Below are 17,941 nucleotides of genomic sequence, written 5' to 3' on the forward strand. Positions count from 1 at the left end.
TCTCCAAATTGCAATTCTTAAAGCAATTGCTTAAGCCAAACAAGTTCACAAGTGGCTAAAGCCATAGCTCCATATTTCGCTTCTGCACTAGATCTTGCCACAACACTTTGTTTCTTGCTCTTCCAAGAGATCAAATTACCACCAATCGAGACACAATATTTGGAAGTAGATCTTCTATCGGAAGGAGATCTTGTCCAGTCAGCATCTGAATAACATACAACTTTTGTATCAGAGTTGGAATCATATAGTAAACCTTTTCTAGGAGAGCTTTTGATATATTTTAATATGCAAATGACTGCATTCCAATGTTCTTCACATGGGGAATTAAGGAATTGAATCACCATGCTAACAACAAACGAAATATCAGGATGAGTAACAGTAAGATAATTCAACTTTCCAACGTCTATATTGTTCATGATCTAAGAAAGCCTCCCCTTGTTTAGGTAGAAGTTTAATATTAGGATCCATGGATGTTTCTACAGCTTTAGAATTCATTAACCCAGTTTCCTCCAAAATATCCAATGCATATTTCCTCTGAGATATGACAATACCACTATTGGATTGTGCTACTTCAATACCCAAGAAATACCTGAGTTTTTCAAGATCTTTGGTCTGAAAATGACGACAAAGATGTTGCTTTAAGAGGGAGATGCCAAGGTTGTGACTTCCTATGAGAACAATGTCATCAACATATACTATTAAGTAGATATATCCAGCACTGGAGTGATGATAAAAAACTGAATGATCCACTTCACTGCGAGACATGCCAAATTGTTGAACAACGCTATTGAATTTTCCAAACCAGGCTCGTGGAGACTGCTTTAGGCCATATAAAGATTTGTGAAGACGACATACCAATCCAGAAGACTCCCCTGAGCAACAAAACCCAGAGGTTGCTCCATATAAATTTCTTCATTCGATGTTGGGATTGGGAAAAAGATCAATGTAGGGTGTTTTGGGAATTTTGGCATTCGCAGGTGTAGGGAAAAAATGGAATTTTTCCCAAATCTTCATGCACCGCTTGGCGGCGCTTGCATTTCCGCTAGGCGCCAGCGCAATGGATTCTGCATTGGGTTGGGTTCTGTTGCAATCCTAAATGGAACTGAAAGAATGGATTTGGTGAGGTTTTTGAATAGTTAAAGGTGGAACTCTAATGCATGAACTAAGGTAATTAGCTTAAAACTTAGAATTGATTGGATATAGTAGCCAAGTGATGCGAGAGAGGTATAAAGGTGGTTGGTCGAAGGAGGACTGAGATTGAATGTGTAAGACCCGAGAAAATTAAATAATTAAATAAATAATTATTTAATAAATTCGGGTAGTGGAAGTCTTTATGGCATTAAATGCTAACTTTCATGACATGGAAAAGTACTAGCTCAAATGGTTGAGAGTACTTGGTTGCGTGAAAGGACTTGGGTTTGAGTCCCATGTATGTCAATCGTGTGTTATTTAATTTTTTTTTCTTATGATGTTTTGGGTGTGATAAGAGAGTATAAACTTTTAGGTTTATAAATATTATCACGAAACATGAATTGGTTAAATGGTTGTGCATTGAATTTAACATTGGCATGGTTATGGGTTCAAACCTTAGTAGAACCAAATTTAACTTTCTTTTTGTTAAAACCTACTTTGGCATGAATGTGAAGAGCCTGAAAACCCTAGTTAATTGGGAGGCAGATAGGAGGGCCAGAAACTATGATTTAATGGTGAATCAAGAGCTTTAAACCCTTTTAAATGAATTTTCGTTTTGCCATCATTAACTCTAATTAAGGCATGATTAAGAGAGCAAATAAGGGGAGAGAAGGGGCTGGGAGAGTCTAGCATTGATACGTACTGTGAGGAGAGGAAAATTCATGCTAACAACTAAGTGGTGAGTGAGAGGAGGAATGGAATTGGAGAAGATTACCAAAGGCTAGTGGTGATCAAAGAGTAACTAGAACTATCAAATTAAGCAAGGAATCCAGGTTAGAGGAGTTCTTATTTGATGTTTTAATTTTAATTGCATGTATTCGTGATGGCTTTGAGTTTCTGGACATGCCAATCTTTCAATTCATTCGCGTTTGCTCAGGTTTCTGGAAATTTCCAAAAACCGCCTAACAGTCACGCGTGATCCACCAGGCAACACAAGCTCCAGACCCAGTTATTTGGGTTTTCTTCATGAATCGCCTGGCAGCGGAGAATGATCCATCAGGTGACGCGAACTGGGGTGCCCAGTTCTTGGTTGCTTTGGATTTTTTTTGTGTTTCAACGATGTCGTAGTGATGTTCATATGTGTGAATGTGAATTTTGATGAGTATAATTGACTGCGAATGTTATGGTTATGTTTAATGCATTAATTCTTGTATGAAATGGGGACTAGGGTTCATGATGGGGTTGGAAATAATTAAGCATGATTTATGTATATGATTAGTGCATTGTTTGATGGAATTGATGTTAATATGAATAAAGTATGAACTCTAACATATGCGTGCATGTGAATTATGTCAGTGTGAAAATGGGTACTGTGATTTGGGGTGCTTGGGAATCAAAGCTAAAGTGAAATAAATCTGGGCAGAACTCAATTGGTTAAGCACCGCCTGGCGGCGCCTGTGTTGTCGCTAGGCGACACCATATTTCTGCTGCTCATTTTAAGTGCTGTTGAAATTGCGTGTATTGGGTGTTATGCTGGATAACTTAGTTGTATGTTAAGGATAAGGGAGGAAGTGAAGTCAAGGAAACTTAAGCATTGGACATCAAAGGAATTACGTATGAGTATGTGATAATTGGGATACATGTTTTAAACTATATAAAGTTGTGTGTTGAACATGATAGAGACTGTATTTAATTGGAAGCTGTAATGAGACACCACGTGTGGTTGATTAAATGTTATGGATGGGTTAATTGTAATGGGATGAATATAAAGTAGAATGTACCATGGTTGGTTAAGGGGATATGATGCTATAAATGGAGAAACATGTTAAGTGAAGTGTGTAAAAGTGCATATCTGATTTATAAACATGTTTGGATGAATGAGATTGATGTCTATGAGGTGGTTTAGGTTGTATGCTTCGCCGTTTGGGTTGTTTTAATGTGTATGTACACTATTGACCATTTCGTGGTATGATTTAGGTGTGTATTGGTGATTTGGGCATGGTACTATTTACTGTATAATTGTGTTGTGGCAAATGGTGGGTACAATATTGACAATTTTGTGGCTTGTGCTAGTTAGTGAATAAAGTAAAGCATGCTAAGACATGATAATACTTGATTTAGGCATGACTTATTTGTATATATTAAGTTTTAGTTATAGTATTATGTCTGAAATATTATGATTGATATAAGAATGATGCATTATATGTTTGGGGTCCCTTAAAGACTTGAGGAAAATGCCAAAAACCAGTAGCATTGCGCTACTGATAGAGTTCTAAAACAATGGCAGTGTCCACTGTCTACACGAGGTGCCTGACGGCAGGGTTGGTTCCGCCAGGCGGTGACGGTGCGACATGACTATTGTAAGGCGCGTGGCGCCTGACAGTGTAAGATCCCCGCCAGGCGGTCTGGAACCTGGTTCTGCCTAGCGACGCGAGAGGCGCGCCAAGCGGTTTTGGGTGCAGAGTTGGAGCGCGAAGAGGATTCCTACACAACGTTAGGTGAAGTTCATGATGCGATGCTTTGGCTGGGGACCCAGTTACGAGTGTAACTTGTATTGGGGTAACACGTGGCCACTCTAGGTTGTAGCCTGGTGGCTTAGGAAGTCCAGTGGAGTGTGCTAGATCGTGGCTCGTACGACGAGATTTCAAATGATTGCCCTCTTCAGTGCATCTGATAGAGTTTTGGTAGTCTGGGAACAACTACGAACTTCTGTTCATTTTGGGGAATTCCACTTGGTGTCGCGGTGTGAAGCCGTGGCAAAATTATTCCCGCGTGTGGACTATCAGGTGGTGGCCTGTAGTCGGAGGGGCGAGTAGACACTCGTGCAGCCAAGATCGATCAGTGGACTCACCCAAAGGGTGTAGAATCAAGAGACGTCTAATATAAAGATGGGAAGTCGAGGAACCGAGGAATGAGAAATACTAATATGAATTATATGTTTGAGATGTTTTAAATTATATCATGTTGTATCTATTTATTTTTATTTTGAGCTCAACCTATTTGTGTGTGTGTGGCGATGATCATGTAACTTGTTACATGGGAGCAGATGGTGATGCAGGTGAGCATGTCGACACATAACGTCGGAGTGGGGATCAATTATAGGAGTTTTCTTTCTAGTTTTTAGTCATGAACTATTTTGTAATGGTTTTTTAGGACAATTATGTTTGGTAATAATTGAACACCGCAATTTTAATTATTATTGGCGAGTTGACCTTGGTTTTTAAATTTTCCGCGTTTTTGGGAAAATGAAGTATTAATAAATGAGGTTATTCATATATTATCTAAATTTTGTTTTAAATAAGTAATTTCTGGCTAGGACGTTACAGAATGCGGACTAACTTGTATGGTATTGATTATTCTGAGACTTAGTTTTGGCTAAGGTGTAGCATAGTGTATAATGTGGTTTTGGGCAAGCTAGGTGGGGAAGGTCCATAAACTTGATCAGGTCCTTGACAGATTCAGATTTATGACTGAAGTATTGGTGAATGCTTGGGTAGTAGTGAATGGAAATTTAATATGAGACTACTAATTAGGATGTGAGTGGAGTGTGGTATATGTTATGAATGAATAAAGTTGACCTTAAGGAAGCCAAATTTTAGTATAATTGGGTGGTTAAACTTAATGGATGTAGGAACCTTGATAATAGATTAGCCACTTGAGAAGCTGGTATGAATCATCGTGAGCCTTGATGACTTGAATGAAGAGCAGGAACGGGTTGGGATGGCTATAAACCATATTGCGCAAATACTGATATGGCGCCTGATGGTAATATGTGAGCTGTCAGGCGATAGCGATGGGTTCAGAAGGTAACCTGAACGTGTGGCACTTGGCGGTGGAGGTCGTCCCGCCAGGCAATGTCTGCAAGTCAGTGTGCTCTAAGGAGTTTGGCGCTTGGCGGCACGTGTCCTCCGCTAGGCGGCCTGGAAGCAAATTTCGCCTGGCGGCTCAGAAGTAGTGCCAAGCGATAATGTAGAGGCCAGACTTGCGTTTTGCTTGTGTTGATGTGCGTGGTCTAAAATGCTTCAATGATACCTTAATGGTCGGCTTATTCGTGTTCCTTGAGTTGTGGCTTAGAACGTATCCCTTGAGTTATGGCTCGGGATAGGGGTTAAGCACGTAGCATCCCTTGAGTTGTGGCTCAGAATGACATCCCATGAGTTATGGCTCGGGATGGCGGATGAACACGAGGAACTCTTGAGTTGTGGCTCGGGTAGGCAAGTGTTGTCAGAGGGAGTGTGTACGTTGTGGCGTGTATAACGAGTCCAAATAGATTGCCCTCCTTGGCATAGCACTAACGAGTTTGGTAGTCTTGGAACGTTACGAATGATATTCGTATTGGGAACTCCACCTAGCATTACAGTGTGTGATCCGTAGCATGGTTTCCCGCACGTGCTCTATCAATTGTGGTTGATAGATGTGGCAGCAAGACATCTCGAGGTAGTCATTAGAAGACGTAGAACACGATCAACATGGTGGTGGCCATGTGGCATGGAATCAAAGGATGGAACTCCTTTGGTGTGAATGCGATATCTATTATATGTTTGTATATGATTATTTTAATCTTTAGCTCACCCTATCTGCTTGTGTTTGGCGATGATCGTGTACGTGATACACGAGAGCAGATGATGTTACAGGTGGATCTGGTGAGGCCTAGAGATGGAGCTGGCGATTGAACAAGATTTTTTAGAGTTTTAATGTTTTATGATTTTGTAATAATTTAGTAACTCTTATTACTAGACTTTGTTATTTGTAAACATTATATGACTCTTAAGTTTTATTCGAATTATAATTTTGGATTTAGTCCATTTGACTATGTAATAAAGTTTTAAATTTCTCGCGTTTTTTTTGGGAAATGAACTGAAATAAATGAGGTATATTTACTATTTCTCCATTTTATTTATTTAAATCCATAATATCCGGTTGGGATGTTACATTTGGTATCAGAGCTTTGTTTTCAAAATGATTTTTGTGTTCTATGGGGAGTGAGTTTATCGTGTTTCGCTCGCGAGACTATTCTGAGTTATGATTGCTAACTTTTTGTTTTGTAAGTCTTAACTGGAGCTGTTTGGTGTGAACAACTGAAAATGTGGCGTGCTCAAGCAATGACAAACAGGCGAAGGAGGACTAATGCTGGGGCTGATGAGATTGCACATGCGATTCATCGGATGATGGATGCGATGTAGCCCATTGCAGTGCAACCTAGAGCCGTGGTAGCACCCACTCACCTAGTGACGATGGAGGACTTTATGAGGCACAAACCCGGGCAAATCCACTCCTGATGAGGCAAACAAGTGGCTCATAGAGTGTGTGAAGATCTGCAAAGTGATAGAGTGCACTGATGCATAGAAGCTGTCCTTTGTCACCTTCCTGTTGGTGGCAGATGCAAAATATTGGTGGGTAGGCATGCAACATATGTGCAGACCCGTGAGGAAGCAGTGACCTGGACTTCTTTCAGGACGAGATTCCTGGAGAAATACTTCCCCGACTCTACCAAACATGAGAGGGAAGCTGAATTCCTCACATTCCAGCAGGGGAACCTGACTGTGCAGGCATACATAGATAGGTTGGAGTATTTTGCAGGGTTCTATTCGCCCGCTGTCACGGAGGAGTGGAGATGTAGAAAATATGAGGGAGGATTGAAACATGAGCTCCGCAGATTTCTCGTACCCTTGAGGATCAGAGAATTCCCAGTCTTGGTGGAGTAGGCCAAGGCAGTCGAGCAGTTGGAGATGGGGCCCAATAGAGTTGCACGACCACAGAAGACTTCGGTTGATACCAGACATCAAAAGAAATCTTACAGCCGTCCGCAAAAGTCGGCCAATAAACTATAGTGCTTTAACTATAGTGGGGAGCATCTGAGGATGGATTGTCCAAAACCCTCTAATAGCTCGAGTGACAATAGTAGCACTGGCAAGTGCTACGTGTGTGATCAGACAAGACACTTTGCTCGAAGATTGATGTGAAGATCACAAAGCATGAAGATTGGACTCAATTCGTAGACTGTATGACATGGTGAAGATATCTTTTGTCTTGTGTTCGTCTTTTTCAATATGTTAAAAAGGGTTTTAAAAGGTTAAAATAAAAGGCCTACTGCATATAGTTCTGGTATGAATGTATTCAATCAATTGATAAAATCACTATCAATCACAATAATTTTGAGGTATTGTTCGCTTTTGAGCGTTAATTCCGTTACGATTTTACCCTTAAAAGTCGCTTCGGAGGATGGAAGGAGGAATGGATATTTAAACAATTTTAGGCTTTGACTTCTAAGTAATGCGAGACTATTAGGTATTGTACGAATAAGGTGAAACGAGAAATAGGTATAAAATTATAATATATATATATATATATATATATATATATATATATATTCTTAACTGCTATGTAGTATCTATATGTATGTAAAAACTTAAGTTAGTGGGTATAATTATATAAATTATATGTTATATTCAATGGAGTTATAGTAAATTGCGTTTTGGGTTTAGTCATTAAGTACCTGGCGAGTTGCATTCTATTTAGTTTGAAATCTTGTTAGTGGGCTTGGTGTTTCAAAATTGAATTTAGGATGCAACATTGTTTTCTTTTAAATGAAAATTGTGGTTTTAAAGATGGTGTTTTTCTTCCTTATTTTTCTTTTACTTTTTGAAAAGGATATATACACTACAAAAAAGTATAATTTTAGTAGGGTTTATTACTTGGGGTTATAATAATCTAGTATAATTTTAGTAGGGTTTATTACTTGGGGTTATAATAACCTCTACTAAGACATAAACATAATAGAGGTTTTAGAAACCCTCCTTAAGTTTTAGGGGCTTTTCAAGAAACCCCAGTAAAATTTAGTTTCGAATTTATTTATTTTTTATTTTCACTCAAAAACTGAGAAACAACTTGGCTCACGTCTCATTCTATCATCTTCGTGTGCCTCTCAGCAAATTTTCTTCCTTTGATTTCAAATCATAGTGCCTAAGAGGAAGATAAACTGTTCTTCTCTCCATTCCCGGTGCTGGTGGTGAGCTGTAAGGTTAGATTATCACACTTTGGGTAAAACATTCTACTAAAACCCTTGATTGATTAAATGTAAATGTAAAGCCTTTGTGAACACTAACCTAAATAGAGAACTCGTGTGGTTTAGAGACGAAATACGAGTAAAGGTTGGTCAAGCTAAAGATTGATTTGTGATTTAATGAAGATGGTCTCGTTAGGTGAGTTTATTGAACAAATACTCTCATATTTGTTATGTAGTAGATGTGTTTTGCTTCTTGCTTCTAGATTTAGTTTATAATCTGCTTGTGGATTTCATTTTTAATTTACACTCTTGGATTGAGTTTCTTGGTTGATTGGTTGAGCCTTGATACTTGTAAAATTTTTAAGAGTTGTTTTTCTGCTTTTCCCTTTTGAAATGAGAACAAAAGGTGATTAGTCCTCTGAAGAAAAATAATGAATGCATAAGTTCAGTAGTTTCAATCACCTTATAAACTGGTATGAAACCTCTCTATTAAATACTGGCTTAGTTATGGAAACAAATTACTTAATGGCTTCAATTTCTGGTAGAAAGAGCAACGAGTTCAATTCCAAAACACAGAGAGAACACAAATATATGAAATATAAAAGTGCAGAGAAGAGTATATACATGTCCAATCACGAACAAGAACCAGATACTTCGTTACATATACATATGACCATCTTCGGTGTCTGATGTTCGTGCCAGAAAATCTGAGGAATAGACATAATAACTTCCTTCTCTTCTATAGTAGCTATGGGGACCACATCATGAAACCATTTGCATCAAGATTCTTCATTCATCACACCAAAATCAGAAAAAACGAGTTCATTTTCATTTGATCAATATCAAGTAGTACTAGTGATTGTAACATGTAAGAACAAGAAAGAGTTGATTTTACCACTGGAATATTCCCTTTTGGGAGGGATATTGAAGTTGTTACTGCTGCTTCTCTTTCTTTCTGGTTCATATGCACCTTTAAAGAGCCATCGAAAAATCTGATATATAATATATCACAAAAAAGAAGAGGAGTTAGCTTTAAAAAAATTTGTCTATGTTTGTGGGTCGTGTGTGATTGTACTAGTCAAATGAACAAGTTTGCAGATCTAGCTGTGTTGTCTGGATACCAAAGATTCCTGTATACTTTATGAGTCCTTTGGTGAGATAAGACAAACAAGATTGTAGTGAATCTAAGGATGATTGTGAGACAACCAGGTTGTGAATGGGGAATGGGGAATAATTGGCTTGTGATTCTTTCTAACATAGGGCTTAATGCTTTATTATATATATAACATCATCAAGTGGCACATCCTAAGTAGTTGTCGATGCTTGTACTATTTGAAATGAAATGCAATTAATTTGTGAATTTGAAAGGGTTTGGTTGCAAATAATGAGAAGAAAACAGAAGAAAACAAGAAGGCATTGTTACATTTATAAGACTAGAAAATATAGGTAGCATTACTACATTTTAGACTAAGATTTTCTTAAACTAGATAACATGTATAATCTATAGTTTTTCTGTCAAACATTGTAGAAGAAAATTGAGTGTATTTATATGTGTGTGTGGTGTATGATGAAATAAAAGAAATGATTTACTTTATGATTTGTTGATAAGTTTGATTTGTTGATACGAAGGAAATGATTCTGCTATAATTAATAGATAGAAGTCAACTATAATTGGTACTGTAAGAAGCACTATAAAAAGTAGTATATATGTGTATGTATGACTAGAAATGAGAACAAAATGTAGGCATTATATGCAGATAATAAGGTAATTACTAAAAGAGATAGCAACTTTGTCTTTCGGCATATTATCATCACTCAATAGATTGCTTCGTTTCAAGTGGCATTTTATATTAGCACAAAATATGTATTTTAGGAGATTTTCTATCATCACTAGAAATAATTTTGCACTAATTATTTTATATTATATTCTAATGCATTCAAGTTTTCTCTTCATAGTAAATTCTTAGTAGGTATGGCAACAAGCTCTATGTAATAATAGCACCAACGGAACAAAGTTCTGCATATAAACATTTTGGATATTTAGCTTCTCAAAAAGTCATTTGGATACAAACCAGGTTTTATAGTTGTCGTTTCTTTCTTTTATAGCCAATACAAATACAAATACCTATAAATAAATAAGACCAACTTTAATTCATTTTATGTCTCACAAAATCATTCCCACAACTTAAAACTAATGTTGTACCCAAAATCTTGTTGCTCATCCTACACTAAACACCACCAATAAGTAGTACTCTGCCACTTCATTCACGAGAACTCGAGAGTCTCGAAGTCCAATACTTCTCTATTTCATGCTGTTCTTCCAGGAATTCTTCTAGCAATTAAAGACCACCTAAAAAAACACATTGTTTTATTTACTACACTTCTTATAAAGGGTAAGATTCAAAGCACGTTAACAACAAATTTTCTCACCTTTTCCCAACTGGGGAAAGTTATTAATTATCATTATTTTTGATATGTTAGATATCTGATCAAGGAAGTGTTCCTAACGAAGAAACAAATGATCAACATCCAACACCGCATTAGATGATATTTTTCGTTTACTTTTGGAATTTGTCAACAAATATGCTTTTAGGAAACTTTTGGTTAATTATGCTAATAGGGAACAACTCTAATTTCCTTTTACATTTTTGTTTATTGTAGGTAGATAGTGCACTGCTTGTTGTGTCACTATCATTCAAATACTACTTCTCTAACACTTATTATATTAAGAGTATTATGACTGCTAGTCCACTATTGGTACCATTTGAATGAATATTTGTATTGGTACCATTTGAATGAATATTTGTATTGGTACCATTTGAATGAATATTTGTATTGATTCCTTATTTGAAGTGACCTTGAATTTTTTGCTTATTTGTATTGATTGGTACCAAAATGTTAAGCAATAAATATGAAATTCTATAGAATAAGGTTCGTTTCGTACTCAAAGAATTAGCTAAACAAATCAATTATCAGGAAAGTACAACTTTAGCATTATAGCAATGCCATAACAATATGAACACTAACTTTTTGGTATTAACAGGGGTTTCGAGGAATTAACGGGGTTTTTGTAACCTCAGGCATTAACGGGGGTTTTTGGAACTCCAGGCCTTATTGGGGGTTTTCAGAACTCTAGGCATTATTGGGGGTTTTCAGAACCCTAGGCATTAATGAGGGTTTTCGAAACCTCGGGCATTAACGAGGGTTTTCGAAACCCCGAGTATTAACGGAGTTTTCGAAACCCTTAGTAAGTTGCGCGACTTCCAAGAGTTGCTAAAAACTCCCGGTAATCTGTTAACCACGCTTGCTCTTCTGGGAAAATTTCAAACCCCTAATAAAACCATTAGTGGGGGTTAAACCCCCGAGAAATGCCAAATATAAACCCCGCTAAAAATAATTATTTTTGTAGTGATATATATATATATATATATATATATATATATATATATATATATATATATATATATGATTTTATGGATATGTGAGCTGATTTACGGAGGATTTAATTTCTTTTATTACTGGTTATTGTGAATTGGAATTTTCTTATGATATTATAGGCAGTAAAGAAAAGTGACAAGTGATGTTTTGGTTCTATAAATATACAAGCAACTTTTGGTTAACAAAGTTAGTCGTTTTCTTTTCTCGGAATGTTTTCTTTAGTCATTTTTATTAATTTGGAATGAAATTAAAGTATTTCTTTTAACTAGGGTAGAGTTATCTCAATTTGGTCCTCACATTTTTCGTTGTCTCAATTTGGTCCTCATTTTCTTAAAAATGACTCAATTTGGTCCTCACCGTTAACTTTGACCAAACGGTGTTAAAGTCAATACCACATGTTAATTTATGGTTTTTTTGAATTTTTTTAATATTTTTTGAATTTTTTTTTGGATTTTTTTTCTTTTTGACACGTGTCACTTCACGGTTTGCCAAATGTCAAAGTGACTCAATTTGGTCCCTATATTTGTTTTAGTATTAATTTAGTCCCAATTTTTGTAAAAATGAAGCAATATTGTCCTTGCTCAAATTGACACTAAATTTACCTTTTTATAAATTTATGGTGATATTCTTACTAAAATTAACGTTTTTATTAAATATTTCTATAAATATTTTAATTAACTTTAAATTCTACACAAAACATTAGACTTTGATTTTGTTTGAACTTGAAATTTAGTTCCTAAATTTATGTGTGACAAGTTATTTGATTTTAATCTTTACGAAGTTTGTATAATATGATACACTTGATGCCTTTATATACGATGACAAAATTGTTAATTTTTGAAATTAAGTTTGGGGTTTAACTTTGTTTAATAATAAAACTAAACAAAATTATTTAAAAATATTTCTATAAATATTAATAAAAATGTCAATTTTATTAGAATATCATCATAAGTTGTATACAAAGATTAAATTGAGTTTCAATCTAAGGAGGGACAATAATGCTTCATTTTTACAAAAATTGGGACTAAATTGAAACTAAAACAAATATAGGGACCAAATTGAGTCACTTTGACACGTGGCACAACGGTGAAATGACATGTGTCAAAAATAAAAAAAAAAGTTCAAAAAAAAATTAAAAAAATTCAAAAAAACAATAAATTGACACGTGGCATTGACTTTAACACCGTCTGGTCAAAGTTAACGGTGAGGACCAAATTGAGTCATTTTTAAGAAAATGAGGATCAATTGAGACAACTAAAAACGTGAGGACCAAAATGAAATTTCATGACAAATAGAGGGACCAAAAGATAATTTAACCTAAAAATTAAAATGTTGTTTTAGAAATTGGATGTCGGTGTTGTTTTAGAAATTTGGTGTTGTTGTTTTAAAAATAAATGGTGTTGTTGTGTTTTTAAAGTTGGTGCTGTTTTAAAAATTGTGTTGTTCTATATTACTAGGTGCAAATTATGGTTGTTGTTTTGTATGAAGAATTTTTGGTAAGTTATATGTTAAATCCTTAAGTGCAAGAAAATAATATTAGGGTTGTGGTTTGATGATGATGTATGGTTAATCATATGATGATGAAGTATAATATACATGTATGTATGTATGTTTGTGATGGTGGTGTATGTATTCTCTCGTAACCGTAAGACTTTGGCATGAGCTTAGCAAGAGTGCTCTTACCTAAGGTTCTGGTGAGCAGGTAAAGTTGATGCTTGAAAGTCTTATGGAAAGCAAAAGGGCCCTTTTCAAGAGGCGTTGTTGTGTATAAAAGGTAATGAGTGGTTATAAGAGAAGAAGATACTTTATTGTTAATATTTTTGGAACAATTTTTATTTAGGAAAAATGTATGAGTCAGATGATTTGAACATAGATATTCTTTAAATTGGAAAGTTTATGTTGATGAAATAAAGAACGGTTTTTCATAGTTTGAAATTTTATTATTTTAGTAGCATGGAGACAAGATGTTACATCTTACATGTATTTTGGTCTTTTCTTGCAATGTTTGTCTTAATTTCTTGTAGCTTAGCTAATACAAGAGCTTAAACTTAGATTCAACTGCATCAAAACACCTCAGAATATCCATAGAACATTTATACAACTAAAAACTTATTTTTAACATGTTTTTGTAACTAACGATTAATTAGCTTTCTTTGAATAAATATTAATTAAAATAACATTTAAAGCACAAAATGAAATAAGAAACTAAGTTTATAAGTTAAATGAGTACTCAAATTTGCACTCATTAGTGGACATCATGGAGTTGATGAGGCAACCAACTTAACGTCGAGTTCCAAGGGATTATTAATGTGATAAAAGCTTTAAAATAGATCTTGTTGATCATACGAAAAAGGTAACATTCTTTGCAACATAGAATAAGCAAATGATTGTAAGTAAATATGATGTTTGCTTAAAGCTACGTGCTTATCGTTTGAGCTCATAATGCTTATCAAAAGTAGTAATAAGTCTATAATGTTATATCATCATATAGACAAAACACTTATGTATTCATGATTTGTTGCTTATCAAAACTTCTCTCTTATGGATGAAGCATAATCATGCTTTATGCTTAGTTGTTTTCAAAAGTGTTGGACTTTTTCTTAACAATTAAATTCTTCTTTGTATTTTCATACTTGAGAGAAACCTAAGACTAATTCAAACATAAGATACTTGGAAAATGACAATTAGATTAGTGATTTATCATAGAGTGATGTATTTGCTATTCGAGAAAGAGGATGAGTAAGGCATGTCTTATGGCGTGATGGTATAATATTTGTGGGGAGAGAGAATCTCATAGTCTTAGTAAGATTTTATTGTATGCCAATATGTAATTATGCTTTTTAAGATTTTACAATCCTATTAATATAATAAATCAGACTCTTTAGGATTTTAAAATTTTTTTTATATAAATTATTTTAATAGAATTTTACAACTTGAAATATATTTTTGTTGCATATGTTAGAACTTCATTGTATTCAAAATAAGAAAATAATTGATAATATAGTTTTAACATGCACAATAATATATGTTCACACTCACATATGAATGGCAAACAATTAAAGAGAATTGCACTAGACGGGTGGTGTGCTCATAAAGATACGACTAAACAAGTGTATCCACTTCGGTCGAATAGAACTTAATAATAACAATTAATATTATAAAAGATTTAACATTATGTAAGCTTGAAAACTTTAAATTGTAGAATATTTTGCCCTTTTTATTTTATATTTACTTCAATTTTTCATTAGTATTTGTTTCACTATTTGTTTTATTCATAGTGTTTTATCTATATCTAATCATATTGTTTTTAATAATGCAAATTAAATACAATGTGTTCATGCTCCAATGAAATAATTACGTAATTAATAATTTAAAGGAAAAAATTAATTATTTGTTTAAAAATTTAAGAAAACTATTGTTTAATAAAATGGATGATGATACACATTAATTAAAAATTTTAAAAGTTATGTATTAATTAAGTTTAATAATTAATTAATGAATATTAATTTAAGGTAATACAACTAAAAATGGATGATGATTTTGTATTAAAGGGTTATAATGGGTGGTTGTGGTTAACAAATACAAAGGTATGGTTGTGAGTGGTTTTGTTTGGATAAATTGTTTCAATCAGATTGTTATTATTCCAAAGGAACTACAATGACAAATGATAAGATCTTGGTATTAGCAGGTGAGAAGAGCGAGATGTTAAGCTTGGTGAAGAAGACTTTCTATTCTAACAAAGGAATCTTTCTCCGTGAACTTATCATTAATGCTTCTAATGTAAGTTATCGTTCAAATTTTATTTTCTATTTGTAATTTTTTGTAATTGTTATTGATTAACGTATGCATGAACAGGCTTTGGATGAAATCCAATTTGAGAGGCTCACGAAAAAAAATATTTTAAATAATGATGAACTAATTGTTAGATTAATCCTTCACAAGGTTAACAAAACACTTTCTATCATCGACAATGGTATTGGCATAACCAAAGTAGGTAGGTAGGTGATGATATTCCACTTTCATTTGCATTGCATTGTCATTAATTGTATTCACGTGTGTGTGTGTGTGTGTGTGTTTGTGTGTTTGTTTTAGATTTGGTCGATAATTTAGGTGTTGGCTTCTACTCTACTTATTTGGTTGCTCATAAGGTTATCCTCACCTCCAAGCATAATGACGATGACCAATATATTTGGGACTCTCAACCTGGTTCCTCTTTCTTTTTAACCAAGGATATCGATGACCAACGACTCCCTAGGGGAACTAAAATCACCCTCTTCCTCAAGGACGATCAAGTACATAAATTAAGTCATTACTTATTTTACATTATTTCTTCTGTTCAATTTAAGTCATTCATATACTTTATGTTACATCTTTTGTTCACTTATTATTGTCAATAGTTGGAGTACTTGGAAGAGACCACCATCAAGAATCTCATTAGCAAAGACTGTCAACAAATTACCCATCCTATTTACCTTTGGAGCGAGAACACCAAAGACCATTGGAAACTCATTAACAATTGGTTGCACGACCAAGAGATGCGCAATAAATTTGTGGCTCAAAATCTTGGAAAACATTTACCAGATCATCTTGAATTCAACGTTCTTTTCAAATTGTCATTGAAATCTCTTAAAGATTTGGGTGCATACGCAAATCATGGGCTCTCTTGTTGGAAAATCCAATTTCACGAACCTTTTGCGCTTTAATTTGATATGGAACCAAAATTCATGCTTTGATGATACCTCTCTCCTACTATGCCTCGGTCCAGTTAACAACCAAATTATTCCTAAGTCTTCCTTATATTCACTTTGTGGTAATAAGTTTCAGAATTTGGAAATATTAAATTGGCCAAATCCACATATAGAAGGTCACGCTTATGGATGTTATATTTTGGGTTCTTCTAGTATTAATGGAATTATTTGCCTCTACCTAGAAAGTACAGGAATTGTGTATTTATGGAATCCTTCTACCAATGAATGTAAGGTCACACCGCCTAGCCCAACTGAGGATATACCGTATTATGTCGACATTATGATTAAATATGAAGGATTTGGGTATGATTGGGCTAGAGATGATTATAAGGTGATTAGAAACGTATGTTATTTTGAAGATGGACACTTGGACGGAATTAATTATGGGGAATGGGATTTTAGAGATTTATGGGAGATTTATAGCCTAAGAAGTATTCTTGGAGGAAACTTAATATTGAATTGCTTAACTGCCAGGGTATTAATGATACATTCTACTTAAAGGGAATGTGCCATTGGTTGTGTAACAATGACAAGGAAGGATATTTGGTATCATTTGACATAAGCAATGAGGTATGTTATACCACCCTCACACCCTTAGATATACCCATAGAAATATACAATGATTTTAATTTGTATTTGGTGAGGAGAAAATTATTTCTCTTAAATGGGTTCATTGCTTTAATGTCAAATTATAACGATACAACTATATTTTACATATCAATTCTGGTTGAAGTTGGTAAGAAAGAAACATGGACTAAAATCTTTACTATTGGACCTTTACCTTCACTTTCGTTTCCAATTGGAACAAGTAATATGGGCAATATACTCTTCCAAACAAATGATGGTGACCTAGCTTGGTTTGACTTAAGAACCAACCTGATTGAGAAGCTTGGTGTCAATGTACATGAACGTAATTGCCAAATAATACTTTATAAGAAAAGTCTTTCCGATCGAAGGATAAATACATAATGTCTTCTTTGTTTTCACCTAAATGACTTATGACTACTTATATTAGAGTTTTCTCCTACAAATATCCAAAGTGGCTTGTCAGTTTCTCATTGTAGTTCTCTCAGTTTATGCCCCCCTTTGTGGCAAAGTGGAAATTATAAATATAATACAACTAATCATTGTAATGGAATTTTGTATCACAATTACTCGACATTATTTGTGAATATAGCAAACTATCCTATGATAGTGTTAAATTGTCATCAATGTTACAACTTGGTTTATATTTACATTATAATTGTTTATTTGAATTTACCCACAAATATGTGCTAATGTTCCTTCTTAAAATTTAGGAAAAAGTCAAAGTGTTCAATTATGTTAACCATTGACTTGAATTACTTTACATCTCATGTTGATTTTTTAATATAGATTGAAGTTTGTTTTGTTTAAAATACATTAACTAAGTGAGTTAGTTACTCATGTATTAGAATATATATATATATATATATATATATATATATATATAAATTATCTATCTATTTAAATTAAACTACTTCTTATTATGATATTATTTATTTTCTTACTATATGAATCCCAAAATTTATTTATTAAGATTAATGAAAGTAATCAAATGTTAATGGCTAACATATTAGTTCATGTTAATAAGAAGACA

At 34.2% G+C, this 17,941-nt stretch overlaps 1 protein-coding gene across 1 annotated transcript; it reads left to right on the forward strand.

Annotated features, from left to right (window-relative positions):
- Positions 1-15,232: 15,232 nt before the first annotated feature.
- On the forward strand, positions 15,233-16,278 carry LOC114180525 (heat shock protein 90-1-like). The gene is made up of 4 exons (XM_028066837.1): positions 15,233-15,355; positions 15,431-15,569; positions 15,668-15,867; positions 15,973-16,278. The coding sequence occupies exons 1-4, from the start codon at positions 15,233-15,235 to the stop codon at positions 16,276-16,278; spliced, it is 768 nt and encodes a 255-aa protein (XP_027922638.1).
- Positions 16,279-17,941: the final 1,663 nt, after the last annotated feature.

Source organism: Vigna unguiculata, chromosome 4 (genome assembly GCF_004118075.2).
Source record: "Vigna unguiculata cultivar IT97K-499-35 chromosome 4, ASM411807v1, whole genome shotgun sequence".
Classification (NCBI taxonomy): Eukaryota; Viridiplantae; Streptophyta; class Magnoliopsida; order Fabales; family Fabaceae; genus Vigna; species Vigna unguiculata.